The 23,575-nt window shown below is 42.9% G+C and overlaps 1 protein-coding gene across 1 annotated transcript in view; it reads left to right on the top strand.

Annotated features, from left to right (window-relative positions):
- Positions 1–23,575, top strand: part of lrpprc (leucine-rich pentatricopeptide repeat containing) — a 77,279-nt gene that overhangs the window by 37,926 nt on the left and 15,778 nt on the right. The window contains exons 24-30 of the mRNA XM_012864998.3: positions 9,284–9,408; positions 12,396–12,502; positions 16,873–16,941; positions 17,045–17,135; positions 17,569–17,711; positions 18,974–19,100; positions 19,903–20,029. Coding sequence (XP_012720452.2) covers positions 9,284–9,408; positions 12,396–12,502; positions 16,873–16,941; positions 17,045–17,135; positions 17,569–17,711; positions 18,974–19,100; positions 19,903–20,029 — 789 coding nt within the window. The remainder of the gene's footprint in view (positions 1–9,283; positions 9,409–12,395; positions 12,503–16,872; positions 16,942–17,044; positions 17,136–17,568; positions 17,712–18,973; positions 19,101–19,902; positions 20,030–23,575) is intronic.

Raw genomic sequence — 23,575 nt, 5'->3', positions numbered from 1 at the left:
GATCATGGCTGAGGTTGTAGTCCGGGTCAACGATTCAGAAAGGGAGAGGATGTGGAAATTGCTCATCTATGTTGGTGTGTGTTTGTATTTTGAAGCCAGGGTTTTGTTTACGTGAGGATGCGCCAGCTGCAACCTCTCCCCATAAGCCCCCCCCCCCCCCCCCCCCACACACACACACACACACACATTCTCGTCTTGCGATATGTAGCGAGGACCATGATTTGACTTCCATTGATTTTCAGTACATTTTCAACCCTGACAATAACCCTACCCTGACCATTACCAGTGCATACCCAACCTTAACCTAAACTCAATTCACACCTTAGTCCTACACCTTACTTACCATTAGCAAAATACCAATATAATGTCCTCACTTTGATGGTAAAATCTTAAAATGGTCCTCACTCTGATGCCTAAACAGGAGCACACACACCTAGGTTTGGTAGGCATGGGCCAGAGCACGGTGTTTATGGTATGATTAAAAATACAATGATTTTGCCCAAAATTCAACATTATTAATTTATTTAATATAAAAATAAAAACAGTGATTTTTCTACCACTCCGCTATTAATATAGTATTTAAAAGAAATATATTACAGCTGTTCATAGAAATAGGGTTTTTCTTATGCATAGACTTGGATAACAAATATAAAATAAGCCAAATTTAGTTTTGTACCTTTTTTTTTTTTCTGCATCCTGCTTTTGTAACTTGAGTCTAACGAGCTGATATTAGCAGCCCAATTAGCTAGTATGCAGTTTGTTTCTTAACAGACATGCCGCTCGTTGTGTCAGCTGTATCTTTAAAGCTTTGCTTTGTTCTTTATTTTATAAATCATCACAATGATTGTACAAGCGTAGAGCAACTGTTTTAATTTTTTTCTCTCTTGTAAAACAAATGAAATTGTTTCAAGGGAGAGAATTTCATTTGTCTTATAAGTGAAGGAAAACTATTCTTTCAGCCAGCTGCACAGCAAAAAGTACAGGAGGGGTTGCTAGTCCTGCTCATTGCAACCAATGAAATCGCTCGTCGTTAACTGGACTTTAAACTTAAGCCACACCAATCATTCTGCCAGTTCCTGCCTGATTAGCTCTAAAGACCATGGTTGGCAGAAAATACAGAAGAATCTGATTCCACCCCCCCCCCTCCCCAATCATTAAATGTTTCCAAACTAAAACTAATATTCCCACCAGGGGCATATGCTTTTCTCAAATTGGGCATAATCCTGTAATTGCTTCACATTCTAATGAATTTAAATCTATATCTATCGCAGACCCTTTAAACCTTTTGTATTTCATTTGTTATCTAGCAGTTAGGTTTAGACCTAAAAGGAAACCTGAAATCTGCATCAACCAGAAAATGTTTATTGTGGTGCATCGTCACTTTAAAATTTTAATAGTTTTAAAAATTAAAACCTTCTGCAAACCATGATACCAAAAAACCTCCCATGCCAAGTTTATGGCCACCAATGCTTTTCCCCATAATGTAAATATTAGCCGACACTCGGTTTGGGATCACTGGTATCGACACACCTTTCGACTCTTTTCAGCTCGTGTTATTCAGCGAACGTGTTTTTGTGTGAGCAGCTTTTAACTAGATCAACTCATTAGCATGTTAATTATGCACAAGGCATTTAATTGCTGGATTTACCATAGACATCACACACAGTCTCCACATGCTTTCATACAGTTTATCTTCTTGTGCACCGCTGCACATGAGGTAGACCTTTTGGAAATGATGCTTATACACACACACACGCAGAAGGTAGCGCCCCTTCTGCTGTTTGTGTTGCTTTGACTCCGGTCTCCAGCACAAACAGAGCGTCCAGGTTCACGACGATAATCACTGCCTCCGCAAGATTAGCAGGCTAATTTACTCCTGGGTCATCAACGGCAGCCAAAACACAAGCACGCACGCAGCAGCTTACCGCCAGCCGCAGCTCCCAAATCAAGTGCCAGTTGTACTTCCTCCAGCTGATACTGCAGTAAACACATTAATGAACGCAGGAGAACAGGATAGCTGCTCGTGTCCAGTCATCAGCTGGGTGTTGGTTAGTGTGCAGTTTACTAGAAAGGTCATGTTGATGAGGCAAACCAAAACTTTATCGTTTATTTACTTGGGGAGGAAGACTGAGAAAAAACCTGAATAACTCAAATAACCAATGTTTACATGTTAACAAGTCTGTGATTTAAAACTATTCTTGAAGCCGATATGGGTTTTCTTCCTCCATTTACATGAGAAAAATGACACAGTGATAACAAATGTTGCACAAGTGTCAATTTAAACCAAAAAGAAACATTAATTGAAAGGAGCATAGTTCCAGTGGTTTTGATTAAGTTTCCCCCCTCTGCCGAGATGTTGAAATGACATCAGTGTGTGCATGGGAGAAGAAGAAAAGCATCTGCTGCTGCGACTGCTCTTTTGTTTAGAGGTGTCATGTCTTCTAAGATAAAACAAAAATAAATATTGAAGTTAGGCTGTGTTCTTACGCTAATGCATCGATGACGACAGGGTCTCAACAAAGTAACCAGGTGAGGGAGAGCGCACTGTGTCACAAGGAACATGACCCTGGTCACGGTGTCATGAACTGACTAATGGAGCCTGTAGAGGAAACTGCATTAAATGGAGGAAAACCTATTTTACATGTCAGGCATGTACGAGAAAGAAAAAAGAAACTTCAAACTTGCGTAAAGCTCCTTTTTGAAAAAAAAAAACACATAACATTAACAAGGGATAGCAAACCATTTAGAACATTTCAAATATAACAATAAAAACTTAATGAATGTTTGTTTCACAGCGAGAAAAGAGCTTCTGGTTGTAGGGAGGAGGAGGAGAAAAAAGACTGACCACCGCTTCGTTTGAACGTTGTTCAATACAAATACTGTACATGTAGTGATTGGTGATTGTTTTCATGCGTATACATGATTGTTCATGGCAACGTGCACTCAGGCAGCAGTGGCAGGGGGCAGGCTGGAGATCAGACGTCAGGTTTTAGAAAGTGGGAAAGGAGTTTTATACTGACTTTAAGCAGCTCAACCACCATTTAAAAACCAGCACAGCAGGTATACTACCTGTATTGGCTGTTTACTCTGTTTTGGCATTAAGATATGTACCAAAATAAATATGAAAAAAATTATATATATATATATATATATATATATATATATATATATATATATATATATATATATATATATATATATATATATACACACACACACACACACGGTTTATGCATGGCCTTCAAAGTCTTGAGTAAAGTCAGATCTTGGATTAGAATTATGTCGGAAATTTGTATTTTCGTTTATTCTTTCGCCAGCTTTTTATTTTATTTTTTATTTTTGTTTTTTTTTAATAGAAGTGTGTTGGTTGCATTAGCTTGTTCTCTTTTATTTTGTCTATCTTGTTGAGGAAATTGGGTACTACTCTGTTACAAAACTGCAAACCCAATGAAGAAGGGAAATTGAAATCCCAAGAAACGTAAGCCTTCTGATATCTGCAGAAAATTGGATGTTTAGGCAGTTAATGTTGGTCGTTTTCTTTTGTTGCTCACTAGTATTTCCCTCAGTATGTGACATTTAAAGTAATTTGAAAATGGGTATTTCAATTATTGGCTAAAATCTCAATAGCTGTTATGTTATTGGGGTTTTATTCCTACCATTAGAGTCTCGTAAGGGGTCCAGGCTTATCTGGCGTAGAGCTTAAAATACCTTTTTAGGTTATCATTCATATTTTAAACATTTTTCATTATATTTAATAAAGAAAGCAAAGCAGGGTGGAATACTTTTACAGGACTACCCTAATAGTCGTGATGACGGTGTGGCTGACCAGTTTCATACTCTTTATTACCTGTGGTGCTATTGTATTTAAGCCTACAGCACTTATAGATTCATCTCCAGAAAGAATATTCTCAGATTTATTCCTTCCTCTAAAGGTGCGTTAAGTGAGGGATATTCAGGATTGTAAATCAACAGCTCAGGCCGTCTCCAGGGCAGGTTTAAGCAGCACAACACTTGACTTTTGCAGCCCGGCTGAAACAGCCTCCTTGCTCCCTTCCCTTTTTATCTTGATGTACTCGTCTCCACCTCTTCATTCCGTCAGTCAGCGGACAAACAGACAGTGGTGGTGGGAGGAGGGGATGGAGGGAAGTGATAAAAGAGGACAAAGCAGGCATCATTCCCGCCTGCACCCATCTCATCGCTGCGTCAGCGCTAATGACTTAATGAACACTTCTCCACCAGATTAGCCCTTGACAGCCCATCATACGCGCCGCCCCGTTAGCCTTCATGCCCGTCCGCGCAGTATTGTGTGTGCTAACCTGCCACCGCGCTAGTTGGCAGCTAGCTCCGATTGCCATCCTCGAGGAAGTGATTAGCGACAGTAAATGCTAATGAGTCCAACAAAGTGAAGAGCTGGCAGGACGCACATGATAAGGCGGCAGTGGGATGATGGAGCACGGGGAGGCGGGCTCAGAGCTGAAAAGAGATGAGCGGCTCACAGAAAAAGCCTAATTTACTTCCAATGCTTAGGCCTAAGAGAACAAATGAAAACTCTGAGTGGATAAATGGAAGCAAGTGATTTTTTTTTTTCTTTCTTCCTAGAAATAATGGAGACTCGTATAAAGCTGGATGGAGAATGCAGAACATGTTAAGACATGTTTGACTCTTAAACATTATTTTATGTTATACTATGAAAGATGCCTTTACCAATGTTTTGTATTCAAACAGTGGTTATGAAGTTTAGAGTTTTGATTTTGTTTTGTTAAAGTTAGAGCGATATCACCCAGCAAATCTCCAGAATTGTTGTTTCTCTGGTTTCTTCACTCTTTAGTCTTATATTCTGCTTACCAATCTACCATTTACCTCTGATTTAGTCACTATCTGAGACACTGCACCAAACTAGTGCAAATATGGTTTGAATGACAGAAACCCAAAGGTTGACGACCTGTTTTCTTGTTTTCAGTCAGCAGTGTGCAGTGGAAAGGGAGTCATATACAGTAAGAGCATAGAGGTGATGAGCCATATGTGTATTTTGCTACCTCTTTGAGATTGGGGGTCATTTTGGCTGTTAGTTTGCTTCTGTGGAGAACATTTTTTTTATAAAACAATTGAAATTTCAGCTGTACATAACCTGCAGCCTTAAAGCTGACTCTCTGTCAAGAACAATTTATCTTGTTCTATAGACTGTTTTACTGTTAAACAAGTAGGGAAAAGCTTTACTTTTGGACTTTTTACTTTTCATCTGATGCTTACTGTACTTTCACAAATTAATCTCATCATTGGGGATGGAATTTGTGGCAACTGAATCCCTACCTGTATAAAGATAGATTAGAAACCCCCAGAAATAATGGGTTACGGTTGGTTGAAATGAAATAACTTTCATGTTAGCCTGACACGTAATGTTCCCGTTTGTCTGCTGGATGTGGAAATGACTGGACTACTAAATACCATGTTGCCACATCGGCTTTGAAAAATGTTCACCTGCCTTTCTGTGACCATAGCATTCAGCCTTTTTTCTTTTTACACAAAATCACCTGTTAAGGATGTGAATAATGTCAGTAATAAGTAAGTGCCATTCTAGCCCACATTTAACTGCAGGCTAGTCGTGTCATGATCACAGTCTCATTTGCGTCTCGAGACACAGACACCTCTTTCTGGAGGACAGTGGCTTGATAACAGGCCTGCCCATCTCCCCTAAACAAAGGATTAGGACGGAGGCAAAGAAAACGAGGGGAGGGGGGGGCGTTAAAATAAGTCAAAATGAGCCTCCTTGTCTCATCCTTCAGGCTTCCACTGAGCAAAGCGCTTGTTATTTTTTTTCAGGGCTTAATTGGCTGGAAAGTGTCTGACATGCAAAGTTGGGGACATTAACAGGGCTGTGTGCTGCAGTAAATGGCAACGCAAAGTGACAGTTAAATTGTACCTAGAGGGAAATTATCCATCTTTCGACATCTTTAGCTCTTTTTAGGGGGTGGATCAGCGGGCGGAGAGATGGGGTGTAATTGCAACGCCTGGCCCTTTTTTTTCCTTTTTCTTTTTTTTTTGCCAAGAGTTTTTTTTAATCCCTCATTAAGAAGGAGGGATTATACGTAAGTGTTTAATGTAGAAAAGAAGGTGGACAGATGAGCTATACAGTGAAGGCCACACTTATTGGCACACCTGTGTAAACATCCTTGAAGGTGCGTAGGCCAAGTTTTGAAGTTAAATATTATTTATTTTCCTTCCCATACATGCCCTTACAATAAAATGAGTTATTCTCTATACCTCTATAGGCTCCATTAATCAGTTCATGAGAGAGTGATTCAGTCCAAATCCCTCTAAACAAAAGACCTCTGCAGTCACAGCGACCGATGCCTTTTCTCTTTACCCACTGGTGTCATTTCAACTTGTCGCCAGAGGGGGCAGACGGCTGCAAACATGCTGGAACTTATGCTTTAAATTTATTTTATTTAATCAGCATAGTCCAAGATTAAATTTTTTCTGCTTGAAAAACAAAGTCACTGGTAGCAGTTTTACAATCCCCAATTTTTCTTTTCTTTTTTTTGCTGCTGGACAGTACAGAGATTGCCGTGGAAGAAACATGATATTTGTTTTGTCACGTGATTGATTTCTGTGTTGATTTGAGCATGTTTTGGCTCATTATCCTGCTGAAAATCCCAATGGTGTCAATGTTTGTTTGCAGAGGCTACTAGATTGCTGTTTTTAGGTCTGATATTTCAAAGTAATATTGGCATTCATAAGTTCATAACATTCCTCTACATGTCGATGAACGTGAGTTGCTTTGACCTCCCTGACAATCGTGCATTTTTCTTTATTATTAGTTCACTCAGTGATGACCAGTTTTCACTACGGCCTTATAGGGGCGATGGCGAGCATGTTTGTACACAGTTTACTCAGAAAAGAACTGAAAAGGAAAAAGATGCCTCTCATCAGGGAGTAGTTTTTGCGTCCTTGTGGTGCGTGAGAGATAAAATATCCAAATAAGGTGTATAGCAGGTCTCCCCGCACAACCCCTGCCGCTATTTTCCCTTTGCTTCTGATCCAACTTACACTCTTTGAATTGGAGTATTATTGCCATTGTCGGCATTGTATTTAGATTTTTCCATTGGGAGCCATTATTCATCATTGTATCATTGTCAGTACAGTCCTAAAACATTGGCTGGCATGGTTGTGCACAGATGCAGTACAATTAAAATTGGAATTTGTATAATCGCACTTGAATCACCCTACAGGATTGGATTAATTGGATTATATATTTATGTATATAAACTGGATATGTTTGTCTTGTAAAGTGCTGAGATGACTTAGTGAAAATACCATCAGTCGTGTCTACCTGTGTATATTATTTGTGTGCATCCTGAGCCAGTGTCTATCTAAAAGAAATGTCATAATGGTAACACGCGTTGACAATAAAAGATCCTTGAAGTGGTCAATAGAGGGGACTGGGCGGTTTGAATTGGGACCCACAATGTTGGGCCTTTGGAAGAGAAACAGGCTCATAACATTAACGATCATCCAACCATACCTGACAGTGAGCATGAGGATTTTTTTTTTTTGTATTCCTCCTTTGTTTCATGCCAAACCCACAGAGTATTTGTTGTCAAAATGCTCAAGTCTTTTTCACATCTGACCAAAGCACATAGTTTCAGTTTAAGTCTCTCTGGTAAATTAAAAATGTGTCCTTGTCCTGTGTGGAGCCAGTGGCGTGAAGAAATGGGCCTCTGTGTCATGTCAAATGGACTATTGATCAGGAGTTCCTACAGGCTCAGATAAACTTATGGTTAGAGCTAAAAACATACTTCAGCTTAATTAGATGATAATAAAAACAATAAAAGATGGATTTATCAGCAGGTATTTTACACATCTTCACAGCGAGAGCCAGAAACGGCGTATGAAGTGTCCACAAGTATGAAAGGACCCCATTCTGTTCTGACAGTGAACCGTAGCATGTTTGATGTCCTACACTCATCTGTTTCATTGGGAGGGACTTAAATACTCTTGTCCCCCTCGCTGACTTTGCTCACTCTCGGCGCTCCTTCTCTCGTTTTCCAAAATCTCTTTGTCCCTCGGTCGTTGAATCAGACTGTCGTGCAGTTGAACAGCCTCTTGACTGGCGCAGCTGAATAATGTTGTGCCTCTTCATTTCAATTAGCGCTCCTCTTTGCCTTCCAGGCCCAATCACTCTATCCTCCCCTCCCCCACACCTCATCAACTCCTGCTGCACAGAAGCTGGTGCCAAGGTCAAATGTTTCTTTTTTACCCCTTCCAGCGTTGTTGGTCGTTTCAGGGCGCGTTTCTGCATCTCCGCTTGTCTAATTGATTAGAGAAGAAAACACTTCAGAAATTACACCTGTTTGCTCTCAGCCCAACACTCACTCTGTGTTCCTGCTCACTCAGTCCTCCCCTCTGCCTCCCTCTTTACAAGTGCCCTATATGCTTTGACCTCTGCGTGATTGACATGGTAATTACCCAATCAACAGATTGATGGCAGCGCTGTCACAATAGAGGGGATTGAAGTAGTCTCTTGCTTACTCCCTCACTTCCTCCCCGCATCCCCGTCTCTCTTCTTCTCTCGTTATCCCTCCATCAGGAGCGAATCCTCCCCTCGGTGGGCTGCTTTTGTTTGCCGCGAGGAAGACCGAACATGAAGAGGATGTCATGAGAAGAAGGGCGCGATCTGTGAAAGGCAGAGTGGGGTCTCTAATGTTGTTGCCATATTTGAGCTAAATTGCTCAGCTAGGGAGGGGGGGGGTGAGGTCAGAGTCAGTACTGAGAGCTAAGAGCATGAAATCAAAAAGACGATGGTGACGAGAGCGAGAGAGAGAAGTCAGAGAGGAAGCGTGAAGGTTGGACGGAAAGGGAAATGAGAGATGAGGAGATGAGGGGAGGTGGAGGAGGTTGTGGGTGGACAAAGAAAGCGGGTTGGAGGCTACGCACAGAGGGTAAAGATCAGCGGAGTCCTTTTATCTGCTGTATTGCTTCACCTCTAAAAGCCTGTCCATAGAGTGATTAGCCCCACCTGGACAGGTGTGTGAGCGCACGCCTGGTTGTGTGACAATGATGTATTGGGGCCAAAGGGCCTCATCGCCTGCACTGGTGCTGTCATGAATTCAAAGGCCTGCATTGTTGAGGCGGGTCATTGTGCTTGAATTTGAGGGCACGGGGTTAACGCCCCATGATACGCTCTTTATTCTCCACTGACACTGTTCTGTACATGAATGATTGGATGAACTCATCCTCACATCTCTCTCTCTCTCTCTCTCTCTGCTTGTCTTCATGTCTGCAGCAAAGACGTGTCTGGAGCTCTGGATGCGGCGCTGGAGTTTCAGAAACTCTACAACCACCTGCCGCGCATCCATGACATCATTGTTGCTCTGGTGGAGAAAGGAGACGCCGAGTTGCTGCAAAAAGGTAGAACACTGATTTATTTTATTTTATTTAACTTTATTTGAAGCATTTTCACCAACAGCAGAGCAATATATAGACACAAATAACTTCCATTCAACATTTTGCTAGATTTTTAAACTCTTATCCCAGTAAATGACCACTCTCAGTAAGAAACCAGTCAGTGTGAACATATGTGCACAATATAAAACACCTGTGAAAAAACGAAACATAATGAATAATAAACAATTAAGAAAAATGAAAGAGGGGGGGCTCAGTTGTGACAATCAGACAGAGATGTCATAGATCTAATCTAATGTGGTCTCCAAGCACCCTCAAATGAGTTTAGGGAACCTTTAAGGGAGAATCTACGTTTTTCAAGTCTGATGGATAGAACCACTTCCTTCACCCACCTCTTATGAAATGGAGACTGAGGGCGCCTCCAGTTAAGGAGTATGAGCCGCCTGGCAAAAACAGACTGTATGTTTTTTGAGGTAAAAAGCCTGCAGGGGGACACTGAACAAGGCCAGGTGGGGATCGGGGGGGAATAACACTAATGGATACTGATTTCTGATCTTTTTGGCTATGTTCAGTAGAACAAAACTCAATGGGTTTTGGAAATGGAAAAAATAAATTGATCTCTACTTCTGACTTTAAATGGTGAACATTTAGTTATTTAATTAGTTTGAAGGCAAGTCAGTAAATGCATTTCAAACTAGACATTTACATACACTTAATCAAAAGACAAAACCTGTTTTTCATCACTGTCTGACATTAAATCACACAAACCTTTCTATTTTTGGTCTTTTGGATCATTTCTTTGTTAAATTGCTGAATGAAAGCATTTTATTTCTTTGAATGCAGAGGATTATATACACTAACACCGCTATGTCTTTAGACAGTATCAGAAAGTTTATTATGAAAAATTAACTTTTTGTTGTACTTCCATTTGTCTACTGCTTTTTGAAATAGTCCAAGCCCCAACCCCCCCCCCCCCCCCTGCCCCCGCCCCAGTTTTTTTGGCAATAAGTAAATGTTTTGTATGTGTCTGGAAAACGAGACATTTCAAAAATTATTTTGTCACAATCTGCACGCATTGCACCTCAACTTGCAACCTGAGCAATGTCAAACTGTAAAAAAAAGCCCTCATTACATTTATAACACAGCTTACATTAAAGTTACGAGTATAATTAGAAGAATTATTGGAAGAAATCACATACACACAACTGACCGTTTACTGCATTATTGCACCATTATTATTTTGCACTACAAACATGGTTGAACATTCTTCTGCACACTTTTTTTTAAATGATTTTCTCCTGCACTGTTACATTCTTATAACTGTTGCAATTTATATTGTAATGGTATTTTATTTCAATTGTAATCTCATTACATTGTCGTAAGTTGTATGCAACAAAAACAATAATGTTTGTCTAAATCTAAGACATACCCAACTTAACATTGGCATTAATACATGTAGAAAAATATTTATATTATTCCCTTACAGCTGAAAAGGTACAGAAAACTTGCCGTTAGCACAAAGCTAATTCACACTGAAAATCCTATAAGGACGCTAGCACTATTAGCGTCTTATTTTGCCTAAAATGCCTCCTAGAAGTATTTTAAACAAAACAACACTTTCATTAAGTTCCAATTAAGCTTTCTCCTGAATCCAACTAAAAAAAAGAATATTGATAAGTAGTGAGGCACATTCTTCTCTGTTATTACGCTGTTTTAGTTCAACAAAGCCTGACATATAACCTCAGTAAATAAAGAGAAAAAAAAACACATGCAGTATAAGCGTGTGACACTTTAGTTTTCTGACTCTAGCCTGTTGTCATGCTATTGTGTCTGTGCCCAAAGTGCTCTCTCAGCTTCTGCATTGAACACACATGTTAACAGGTGCTAGGAAATCCGACAGAGCACAAGTGGACCCGAAGGTCAGAAAGATTTAGGCCAGGGTCAAAGATGAAGCCACTCAACCAATCATATGTAGAGCAGCCTCTTTATATCGCCACAGCGGCGAGGTGAAAATGTCAAGTTCAACGTGCTGCCGGGGGCCAAGTGGCTCTGAGTGTGGAAAGGTTGAGGCCCTGCAGTGGAGCACCTCTCCACTTTTTTACCTCCATGATGAAATCGTTCATCTCACCTGCTAAAACAAAGTAACTTTTACAATATTTAGATAAAGGCCAGCATTACAAGTCAGGTCAATGATCAGCAATTTTTAAACGCTAAACGTATTCCCCCTCTCAGTCTATTGTTTTAAAGCATTAAACACTGAATCGCCCTCAGTCTGAGTACTCTGTAAGAACAAGCTAAGTGGCTTTCAACAAATCTGTGGATTTATAGTTTATAAAACTCACCTTTCAATAAACAGAAATGTTCTGAAACCACAGATGTCTGACCGACTGACCTTCTACGGTCACATTTCAGACTTTGGTTGGAGTCTGAGCATCAACACAAAGGCAGAAGGATGGCTTTTGTGAGTCAAATGAAGGGAGGAATTAATTTATTGTAGTTCGAATAGAAAATCAGGGTTTCTACTTGGTAGACCAACTGGTAAGAAACTTGTGTGCAAACTGGTCATTGTTTGACTTACACTTTAAATCAACTTCAGCACGTTGAAGCTCCCAAAGCGGCTCATTATTCTGCCTTATGGACAGAGGAAGAAAATGAGCAGGGATTACCTTTATGTCCTTGGCTTTGCTAAATGTGCAGCTCCATATGGATGACTAAAGCCGCCTCCGTGAGGGGGTACCTGTGCTGAAGCTGCTGGGCAGAGATAGTCTGCAGCACTGAGCAGAGGGCCCTGGCAAGTTCACCAGAGAGCTTAGGCTCCAGTTTGAGGAAAGCGTGTGCTCGTTTCCGGAGAAAACTAGAAATGGCTCCTTTGTGCCAGATGATGCAATCTGACGAAAATGAAATGAAAATCTGTTTGATTACCCTCTGGTGTTCTAGTTCACAACTATTCTGTGCCCTGTCCACCCCTGTCTGTCTCTTTCTTTCTTCCTAAGCCATGGACTTTTTCAGCCAGGGAAGAGGAGAGATGATGATGCTTTATGATCTGTTCTTCGCGTTCCTGCAGACGGGCCGCTACCGGGAAGCTCGTAAGATAATAGAGGTAAGCACACATTCCCAAAGACCTGTGATCCTGAGACGTGGCCAGAAAACCTCCACAGGGAGGCGTCCCGATCAGGTGCCCGATCCCAGTCAGAGGACATGGAGAGGCGCAGCGGCTGCCTGGTGCCCACAGGCATCTTGTTGGTGACCCGTGCTCCAGTGTTCACATGTCTATTTGCCTGAGTGATACACTTAGAGCTGTGAGATCCCTCTGATTCTTTGTAGCCTATCAGCAAACAGTGGCTCTAATTAAAAGATGCAAATAAACGGTTAAAGGGACATCCTTCTGAGACAGCTGAACTTTGTTTTAGGTTAATCAGCTTTGCTCTAATTGATGGAAGGTGGGAACTCAACAAGACTGATTTTAAACTGAATTTAAAGACTCTTTAAACCCTAAAGTTTTTAGTTTCAGGGTGTAAGCGCTTACCCCTACCATTTTGTAACCTTGAATTCAATATTTATTTGCTTTTAATCCTCTTTATTTCCACCATAATTGCACAAGACATGTGGCACATTGAAGGTGGCACATTTTTTATGTCATTTTATTATGGCTCCAGTTTTTTTTTTCACATCATAAATTCGTAGTATTCTCTACAGACGATCTATATGAGGGAAACCTATTCTGCCATCTGCAGGACCGTCATGGCTCTTTTTAGTCTTAGGCCTACAGGGCACATTCATGGAGTTGCCATCCTTTTGTTTGGGTATTGAATCATCTGACCTGAATATTGCATGAATATTTATATCTTTGTCATCTCAAGTGCTGCTATAAGCCCTCTAGATTAGTGTGAGGGGAAAAGAGAGAGGCACAGCGAGCAGATAAGAAGTGATTTTTCACATGGATAAAACCAGAGGTCAGGGCATCCAGAGCAGCCACAGAGAGATTGATGAACAGATGAAAAGAGGGATGAGCCCGACATCGGAGGAGGAAAAAAAAAAAAGACAAGGCCATTAACGCTGTGATCGGGATGAGAACAAAGCAGAGGAAGGAATATCTGAACCCTTGATCTCTTGTCATGATGTTCTCTAAAAGACGGATTTGGCCCTCTTGAGGATTCAAACCCTCTTAGATGTTATCAACATGTTGTTGCTGCGGCTCTCATTCCCCTCCCGCTGGATTATACGGCTGCTATCCTGCTTCTAATATCAGCTACATGCCAATGATGTGGGAGATTGTTGATGCCTAGGTGGCCTAGTCAAGGACTGAAAGCCTCTGATTTGAATCCTGCTGAAATGCTGCTCAGATTAAACTCTCCGGAGGGGAAGTGCATGCTTCCCCGTTTCCAGTGGGAAAACATTGTACCACGCAGATGACATCGACTCACGGATAGATATGAGAAAACACCATCGGCATAATTCACTGCCGTTGATCAAGTTCAAGGATATTCATTTAGGGCGGAGTCCAGAGCCTCTGCACAGGTGAAAGGTGTTCTCTTATATTTGGCTATTAATGTGTTGACATGAAACTCATGGCTCAACAACCCTCACTGGCGTTCTTGTTTTATCGAGCGCATAACGAGGAGGACAAAAACAGATTTTCACAAGCGCCTTTTCACGTGTGCTGTGTGGACAGAACAGAGTCTCTAAATTAAAAGTTCACTTTCATCCGTCTATTACGCGCGCGTTGCGATGAAGGCAACGCTCTGGCGACTACAATAGAATCATATCTCTCATCACTCAAATATTAATACTTACACACTCAGGCGTGCAAATACTTTTTTTTTTTTTTTTATCCCTTTGAGTGCGTCAAGTGGTGGTCCAGTGTGGTGTCTCTCTTTAGGCTCTGTTTGGTATAATTGGCAGCTGATTAATCACAGCTAATTAAGTGTAATGATAGAGAAAGGTGGCCAATTTTGTGCTAAATGGTCATGGTTGGGTAGGGGGATTGTCAGGTGGCCAGGTCCTATTATTGCGGCGGGAGTGTGTGCATGTGTGCGACGGTCAAGGTTAGGTAGTATTGCTAAAGAGTGCTGAGCTATTATGCTTTTTTTATGTTAGGGAGAGGGATTGGATCGTGTGTGTGTGGGGTAAGTGGTGATTAGTGCAATGGGGACATTAGGAACTGAGATGGCGAGGCTTTGTTAAGTGGAGGTAAGACGGGGTCGTCTTTTGCCCTCTTTTTTTTCCTCTTTGCGAGCGCGGGTAAAAAACGTTAGAGTTTCACCACCCGAGAGTCGCAGAGCACTCTTAAAGACGCAGCGAGGTGCGACATACTCAGCCGACTGTGTGCGCACTTGTGGATTGTCCCGGTAATCTGAATAGCTTGACGTTTTTTTCATTATCTTTCTCTGATAACAGGTTGTTGTTGTTGTTTTTTTTCATCCTGCTTTCAGTTCTTTTGATCTACATTTGCATATGTCTGTGTTGTGGTTCCTTATTTTTGAGGATTTGGTTTCCAGGGCCCAGATTAGGGAGATTTCCACCGACCGGTTCAAAATCCCAAACATCTATGTGCGTGCGTCTGTGCGCGCGCTGCTTTGAGCCCTCAAGACTTTTCCAAGTAAAATGGATCGGAGGCAAAAAAGATGGAGCGCTCGCACCGGGCCTTAGTCTCTAAGAAGATTAGACAGACTGAGAGAGAGAGAGAGAGAGAGAGAGAGAAAGTGAGTGCTACACATTTTAATTTGTCCCTTTGGCTGCTTGGGTAAGAACATAATGCCTTTGACTGTGACGGCTAGAGAGATGGAAAGACTGGCCAGAGGAGGACAAGATTTGGAAGAAAAGGGGGGGGGGAGATTTGGGGATACAAGGAAGAGGAAGGGATGACTGCAGCGATGGATGCGCATAGAAAGAAATGAAGCTCATCTTCTCTGTACGTTTGCTTCCCTCCTAAAGCATGACGGCTGTCCATCAAAGAGGCCAGCGGGGATTGAGGGCCGTTGATCCTCTGTCAGATTAATTTCCAGCCAGATCGTTCTGTGTTTCTGCTCCCAGATTACCGGGAAGGAGAGGGAGAGTGAAATTTTCTCAATCCTAGTCTTATTCCGATTGTATCAAAGCCCGCAGGATTCAGATGAAATCCAGATCGCTGTTATTCCCTGATAATAATCATGTAGGCACTGCACATATCAGGCTAAATCGCTGCTACATGAGCCTGCAGATCAATCTATGTCAGACCTTATTGACGGCGAAAATGCTTCGCTTATCTGCATATCAGTGGTGTTTGAAAAGTAAAAACAAATCTCTGGAAAATGGAGGATGACAGATGCCGGGGACGGCGGAGTAACCGGTTTAATCCCCTTCTTTTGTTTTTTTTCCTCAATGCACTTCAGCTTTTTGGCCGGTTCATGCCACAGCACCATTTTAAATTTTATATCTGTAACTCAGAGTTCATTTAAAACCATGCAATGCTGCTTTTTAAATAGCGAAATGTTTTGTGGATGTTTTTAAACCTGGTAACCAGGCTGTTTGTAGAGTGGATCAGAGACGCAACAATAAATCTGCAACTACAGCACCTAGCTTGTTTTTAAAGGTCATTAAAGATGTTGTGCTATCTCTCCACCTAGAAACAAAATGTTTAAAGAAATCACAATTTCTTATGAGTTTTCTGAACTTCCTAAATTGTTTTATTTATTCTGAAGCTGAATCCTGAATGAGGAACGCAGGGTTATTAAAAGGAAGTGCTGTAAGGTTAAAACTAGGAGTAAACTAGTAGGGGACACATGGAGAATCTTCATGAAACAGAACAGCCTAATGTTAACTATAATGCAATAAAATACTTAACCTGATAAGGCCAGGAAAATAACCAAACAAAAATGGACAATAACACAATATGTGCAAGGCAGAAACTTGACAAGCTGCATGTATGAAGACACGATGTAGCCATAAATCAAATTGTTTTTGTTTGGTTTTAATCTGGCTGTCTTGGTCCTTGATGGTACAAGTGGGCGCTGTCCAAAGGCCTTTCATCTCATAATCCAGGCGCAGCAAAAAGCTCCCTGTGTAAACACATTTTCAAAACAGCTCAGATTTATTCATTCTATCCTGAAAATGCTCCTTAGGCGTCCCTCGGCTTTGTGTGTTTTTGTTTTGATTCCCTCAGAATCATGATTGCAATTTGTTTTTTCTCCTCCTGTCGTTTTTGAGGAAACCTTGAAAACTGTCCTAGTGGTTAGTGTATTGTGCTTGTGTCCCAGTGGTTCTGGGTTCAACTCCCCACACACTGCCTCTCTGGGTCCCTGAGCAGGACACTTAACCCCAGATTGCTCCCTGGGTGCTGCTACTGTAAAATGCAGAAAACTAATTTCATTGGAATGTATGTTGCAATGGCAATAAAGATGATGATGATTATTATAAATGTAATGCTGATAATGTTTTACTTCTAACGACTGGTAGCTATAGACATTAAACAGCGTCTCATTTCTCGTGCAGACCCCTGGGCTGAGGGCGAAACCTGGACGCCTGCAGTGGTTTGGAGAGAAATGCATTCTCTCTAACCAGGTAACACACACACACACACACACACACACACACACACATGAATGCATACAGCGTTAAATAAAGCAGTGGTTTCTAACGCCAAATGTCTCGTTCCTGCTTGTAGATGGAGGCCTTGGAGCAGATGGTGGAAATCACAGCCAAGCTGTTTGAGTGCGACAGAGATGAGATGTACAGCTACCTCCTGAGGCTCTGCAGTAAGTCCCCGTCCTTCATTCGACCGCTTGACCTCCCGTCTCTGCCTGCTCTCCAGCGGGCCGTGGTCTCTCCTCAGTCGCTGCGCGTGTGACTGAGTGGGATCAGTCAAGACGTGGGGTGATTGCTGCAGCCCCCCGAGCGGAGCTGATAACAATTGTGATTGGAGTGCTGAAGCTGATTGTCATTGTCCCATTGCCCCCTCTCCTCTCCACACACACGTCGTAGTTAGTGGGTTTGATAAATTACAGCGTAGTTGAGGGTGAGTCGGTTGATCAGATTAGAGCTCTGATTGCCTTCTCCCAGCGTGAAGCGCTTTGTCCCAAATTGCCCCGGAGGAAAGAACGGGAGGCGAGCCGACTGCTCGGGCCGCACAGGTCTGCGTGTCATGCCCTTAACAACGCAATAAACCTCTGGCTGACTGCTTGTTTTCAGAGGAAACCAATGACTGGAAGAAGGCAGAAGCCGTATGGACGAAGATGCAGGAAGAGAACGTGATTCCCAGGGAGAGGACCCTGCGTTTGCTGGCAGACATCCTGAAGAGTAACGGCCAGAAGGTGCCCTTTGAGGTGCCTGAGGTAAAACGCCCGCCTCTAAAAAGGCCAGTTAGGTACAGCAGATAACTTTCATTTCATAGATTCCTCAAAGCAAGACAAGCCTCACATAAATATAAGAGAAAGAAAACAAGAGATTCTTGCATAAAGGCTTCTGACTGTTTTTCCGCCTGTTTCCATCCATCAACTGTGTTGTCCATCCTTGTCTTAATTATGTTAAACAAACAAGCCATTGAAATTGATGAATTTCATCTGAAATTAAATTCTTTAGGTGGGGTAAATGTAACGTTTACATTCATTCCCCCTTAGAAAATATTTGCTGGAATGACGCACAACTTGATTTAAACTGATTGACATAAATAAAATATTAAAAGTAACTGTGTCAAAGAGGAGAATTTAAATATCTGTATTTTTTTAAGGTTTGAATCTGTATGAATATTTTCAAACTCAAAAGTTTTAATTTTTTTTGTATTAAAGCAAACTGAATAGATTATCCAGAGAGGAAGTTGACCCCGGCCTCTAATTGTTGAAGCCAGCATCCTGCCAAAAAACCTCCAACTCTTATCAGCTGCTCTCCAAACTGCCCCCCACTTTGCTCCACTTTAAGCTTCTGTTCATTACATGCAGAGCAAACAGGATTGGAGCTCTGATCTGATGTGTAGTCAATCAGACTAGCTGGCTGGTGAGAGGAATTACGGCTTGATCTGTCTGTAAATCTGTAATGCCTGACTAATTTAGCCCGCAGCTAAATGCCACCATATGGCTGCAGCTTGATGCTCAGCTGGACTCAAATTAAGAGGGAATCCAAATTTAATTTGGACTTGAAAGAAACCGGACTGCAGCTTTAAAATCTGCTTTCGCTTCATTCCTCCTCACATTTTAGTTTATTCCCCCCCCCCATGTCTTTGCTTTGCATGCTGAAGCAGCGCGGAGCGTGATGAGACAGGAAGTGATTGCTGTTGCCTGAAGCGCTGAACTTTGTGACCCTCGGGGCTCTTCAGTTGACACTTCCCGCTCCGACACACAAACTCGCCAGCGCACACTCTCTTCTTTTGCGCCCCCCCCCCACCGGCGTTCCAGACCTAATTTGCCCCTAGCCAATACAGCTTAACCCCCTCCCCTCGCAGCCGTACGGGTGAGCGAGCTTTACGAGGCCCGGCCGGCGTTACCGCGCCGCTATGTGCACACATGCAGACACCGGCTCAGAGCCAGCTGAAGGTGTTTTCAGGACGGTTGTAGCTGTGTTCAGTGTTTTCAGCTCTGTCAATCCTGTGTTTGGTTTGCAGACGTGGTACGAACAACCCAGCCGCCCTACACAGCAGGTCAAGTCACCGCCGGCCCCCCCGTCAGCTGAAAGTGGTGCTGATTACCAGGGCCGTCTGCTGGCCCTCTGTAAGAAGGCTAAAGCCAAAGGTAAGCAGCAGGAGGTCCGAGAGATGTTGTCCCACATGACACAGAAACCCGGTTTAACATGAAGGAAGCTGAGATGTCACATTAAAATGGGTCACATGATGGATCCCTCAGCTATTTGATGACCGGACCATAACTTTTACCCCAAAACTCCCGACTTTCCTCTTTCCTAATGTTTCTGCTTACTTACATGAATTTATTTTTGCACTTTTAACTTCAATAATTCTTAAAAATGGGCTGAGACTGCTCTGAAAAGCTGGTTTGTTGCCGTACTGTAGCAGTATTATCTGCTGCCCCTCCACATTATTCCCACTTCTCGGTTTTATCTCCTCTGAGCAGCATGTTGCAGCAGAGCAGAGAGCCATCATAAATCGGCTGCAGTGTATCTGATCCACCCAGCTGCCACTCCTTTCATTTCTGACGACGCTCGTGATTAGAGGACAAAAGCTGCTTGGGTGACACATTTCTATTAAAACAGAACCATAGCGCTCCATTTAAGTGGTTTACACCCCCTGTTTGGCATAATACAACCTGAAGTGAGTGTGTATTTTTATTAGGATTTCCTTTGAGAAACCACCTCAAAGTTATTTATAATTATGAAGTTGAACAAAAACAATCACTGTAGCTGGTGAAAAGGGGCTTCTACGAGGTGTCGACTCAGTGGGGCAGGGTACAAGGGCAAGCCAGGCTTTTCAGATTTTTACTTATTAAATAAAAATTGGGGGGAAAAAAACATGGGTTGTTTTCTTTCCACTTCAAAATGAGCTAACTCACTTCGATCTCTTCCTGTGTTTGTTTCCTATAGAAGCGCTGGAGATGCTGAAGTATCTGGATAAAAAGGGCGTGGCCATCGGCCCTCTTCCCTACGACCACGTGATCCGGGCTCTGTTGGCGCAGGGACTCTTTGAGGACGCTATGGGGGTCAAGAAAATGTAGGTGCCTCGGCCCCTCATCTCGTACCGTGTACTCAAAGACGAGGACAAATGCAGACGGGTCTGAATGCATGGGATTAAAAATGTAACGGCAAACAAAATATTTCATGCATTTGGTACTTCAAGGTTTCAAATAGCCCCAACAATGACATATCAAGAAAAGTTTACCTGGATGTTACCGTCTTAGCAGTTAAAATAACGTCAAATCATGAGGCAGGAGCTGGGATCATTACACATGCCTCTAGTTCTCCTTCTCAGTGCTCTTCATGTCAGTAAAGCATTTCAACTTGATTTAAAGAAAGGAGAGGTTGGGTCCTGTGTAGCTCAGTTGGTAGGGGGGGGGGGGGGGGGGGGGGCACCATGACCTCCATGACCTCCACCCTGCCTTCCAGGGTTTGAGTCCTAATCTCGGGCCCTTTGCAGCTTGACTTCCCCATTTTTCCTGTCAAATCAGCGTCACATAAGAGCCACGGGGGCCACGAAAACCTAAAAAGGGAAGATTAAAAGGAATACTTGATGTAACTGTGAACTGCGACCATATTAGCCTGACAGACGCTTGCTAAACTTGATAAAGCTGCACCACAGCGCTGAGAGACTGGAATCGGCCAGTTATCCCATGAATGGCTCCGATTAGAGATCGGCGGGTCAGACGGTGGAGAATCTGACCCGGCGACCCCTAAAATAAATGCTGGAAAGCTAAGATCTACCACCATTAATAAACACACTATTAGTCACTATTAGTTTAGTAAAAAATCAGACAAATATCAGGGGCTGAAGGTAACGGCCCGAAATCATTTATACTCCTGGTAGATTTAGATTTAAAGTAATCTGTTCATTTTAAACATGTTTCCTCTCTCTGAGGTAATATCATCATTTTGGAGCGAGCCAACCAGGGTTCTCATTTAATCTGTGGACGGGAGCTAAAGATCAGGGCGACGGGAAGGAGGCCTTCTAAACTCATGCTACTCCTTTTGCAGGAGTTTTATTATCCTTTGTTTCCTGTAAGAAACAAGCTTCATGGTTGAATAAAAGTAATATCAAATCAAAACCATTGCTTAACTCGTTACGCTTTACTCTCAGCCTGCCACAGTGCTGTGGATTTGGCTCCATCTGTGTAGCTGATTATATGAAAAATGCTTAAACAGGATCTGTATATTTTAACAGCAGTACGTGATTCCCACAGAACGTTTCATATTGTAGGTGATAAACTATGATCATCTTTTTTTTCCCCTTAAATGCATGTCAGATGACGTTAATCTGCTGTAGATAGTTTTTAGTCTTCACTCTTCTTCCTTTGTCCTCCACTGGTCCGCTTTTCACTTTTTCTTTGACCGCAGTCGTTCTCGGACACAAGAAATGGACATCAAATGTGAACCAAAGCAGCCAAAGTCTGAAAGGTCTCAGGAAATACTGATCAGAAGCTGTGTAAAATACTCCGTCTGCAGGTTTAGCTCAGGCCTATTTGGGAAGCACCCCCCCCCCCCCCCCCCCCCCTTTAAGGACAGATGGCTCATCTCTTGTATTATGGCTCTGAAACCGAATAACACCAAACTGAACATGCTGCGTATTTAATTCTCTGCTCCTTTCCCTCTCAGGACACGATTATTCACGGATTGCGTGTTGACATGCGCGGCTCTGCTGGATATGAGCAACGGTTGGCTTTAAGCCACAAAGACAGATACACAATCGGATGTCCAGATTAGTTTTGGTTTTCCGAGAAGCTCCGTGCTGAAATGTCAATCTTCTTCCAATTAGTGATGTATCATGTGTTGTTCTGTATATTTCTGGAGGGAGGGGGGGTTCAGGGCTTTGAGCCTGAAGACAAATGGACAGACACACCGAGGTATTACAGACCCGAGCTTAAAGCACAGCAGATCTCCTGTTTTGGGCAATCTCCCGCATTTCCTTTATCTGCTGCCGTCCCTTTTTTCTTTTCATCGCTTTCTTTCCGCAGAAGAAAACACCAAAGCAGAGAGATAATCACGTAATGACAGACGGCGAGAAAGGAGCCGCGGTGGCTAAATTGGTCCGAAAAAAAGAAAACATGTAAAAACATCCATTGCACTATCAGCCTCTCCCCTGCTCTGTTTTCCCAGCTCTCTTCAGGGTTCACTTTCTTTTATTACAAATATAATCATATCAATTTTACAGCGGCGCCGCTACGAGCGCGCGGCAACATGAGCGATAACCCATCTCCAGCATCTGCTTGAATTGGTTTACGGCATCCCCGCCTGGATAAAAGCATAGTTTATCTGCGCTCTTAATGAGAAGTGAAATGAGCTGAGAGGAGAGTGGAGGGGAAGCTGGAAATGTGTAAGAAAAGGACGGCGATGGGCAGAGAAACGGGGCTAAATAGGAAAAGAGGAGTGAATGAGGAAAAGAGGGCTAGATTTAATCATGTGTGGGGATAATGAAGGCGCTATAGGCATTAATTCAGATTGTGTGTGTGTGTGTGTGTGTTAGGTAATCTGTATAGAATTGAGCAGTGGGGTGCTTATGGTGAGATTAAGGGATTGTGAGATAGAGGAAGAAGCAAGAGATGGATTCATTGGCTAAAAGGCAAGGAGAAGGTGAGAACGGTGGAGTGTGTGTTGGAGGGGAAGAGGGTGAGCCACCGACGCCCTCCAGAGATTTTTCTCCCACTCGATAAGAATAATTCTGCCCCCCCCCCTTAACCCCCCGCCCCCCCCGACAATCAGTCAGCGACCCTGTTACCGCTCCAATCTTCGGCTTGACCCTGTCGCAGCAGCTGCCGGATGCTGCTTGGCCCGGTGTCGCCGTGGCGATAAGGATTGCCAGGCCCCGATGCTCAATTGAGCGCAAGGATTAATCCGGTTGCGGGGCTATAATGATAAATAAAAAAAAAAAAGGCAGGAGGCAAGTTTGATTGAGGTTTTAGTGGCCAACAAAAGAGAAAGAAAAGGAGGGCGCCTGCAGATATAAACGGACCCAGAGAAAGAGCTCCTAGAAGCCTCAGCTTTCCTCCTCCTTCTGCAATCTGCTGCAACTACAAAACTTTCATGTGTTTTATTCTGACTGTGTGCTAGGCCAACGACCATGGCGCTTTGTTCACGCTGCTTTGGGAAATGGCTCAAAGGAGGGGGCCCTGAATATCAATGTTCTTTCCAGGACTTTGACTGAGCCGTTCTAACATGGATAGGCTGAATGTTTAGGGTTGTTTTTCCCAGGGATGGTGATCCTCTGCTCGAGTCTCAAGTCTTCTGTCGCCTCACTGAGCACGTAGCGGCTAATGTTCCCACCTACTCTGACCAGCTTCCCGCTCCCTGCTGAACGAATGCGTTCCCTCAGCATGATACGGCCTCCACCGTGTTTTACTTCACTGTTCACCTCTCATTATGTAGCATGTAGTCCAGGAGTGACATCTTGGCTTGATCATATGGACCTCTGCAGCTCATCCAGAGCTACCATGGGCCTCTTTGCTTCGGCTCCGGTTCATACTCCGTTTTCCCGGCTTCTCCCTTTAGGTGGAAGGTCATGTCTTACTCTTTCCGTTTTCACAACACGGATTGAACAAAGATGCGTGAG

This window comes from Fundulus heteroclitus, chromosome 22 (assembly GCF_011125445.2).
Source record: "Fundulus heteroclitus isolate FHET01 chromosome 22, MU-UCD_Fhet_4.1, whole genome shotgun sequence".
Lineage (NCBI taxonomy): Eukaryota > Metazoa > Chordata > Actinopteri > Cyprinodontiformes > Fundulidae > Fundulus > Fundulus heteroclitus.
This window is presented reverse-complemented; position numbering and strand designations above follow the sequence as displayed.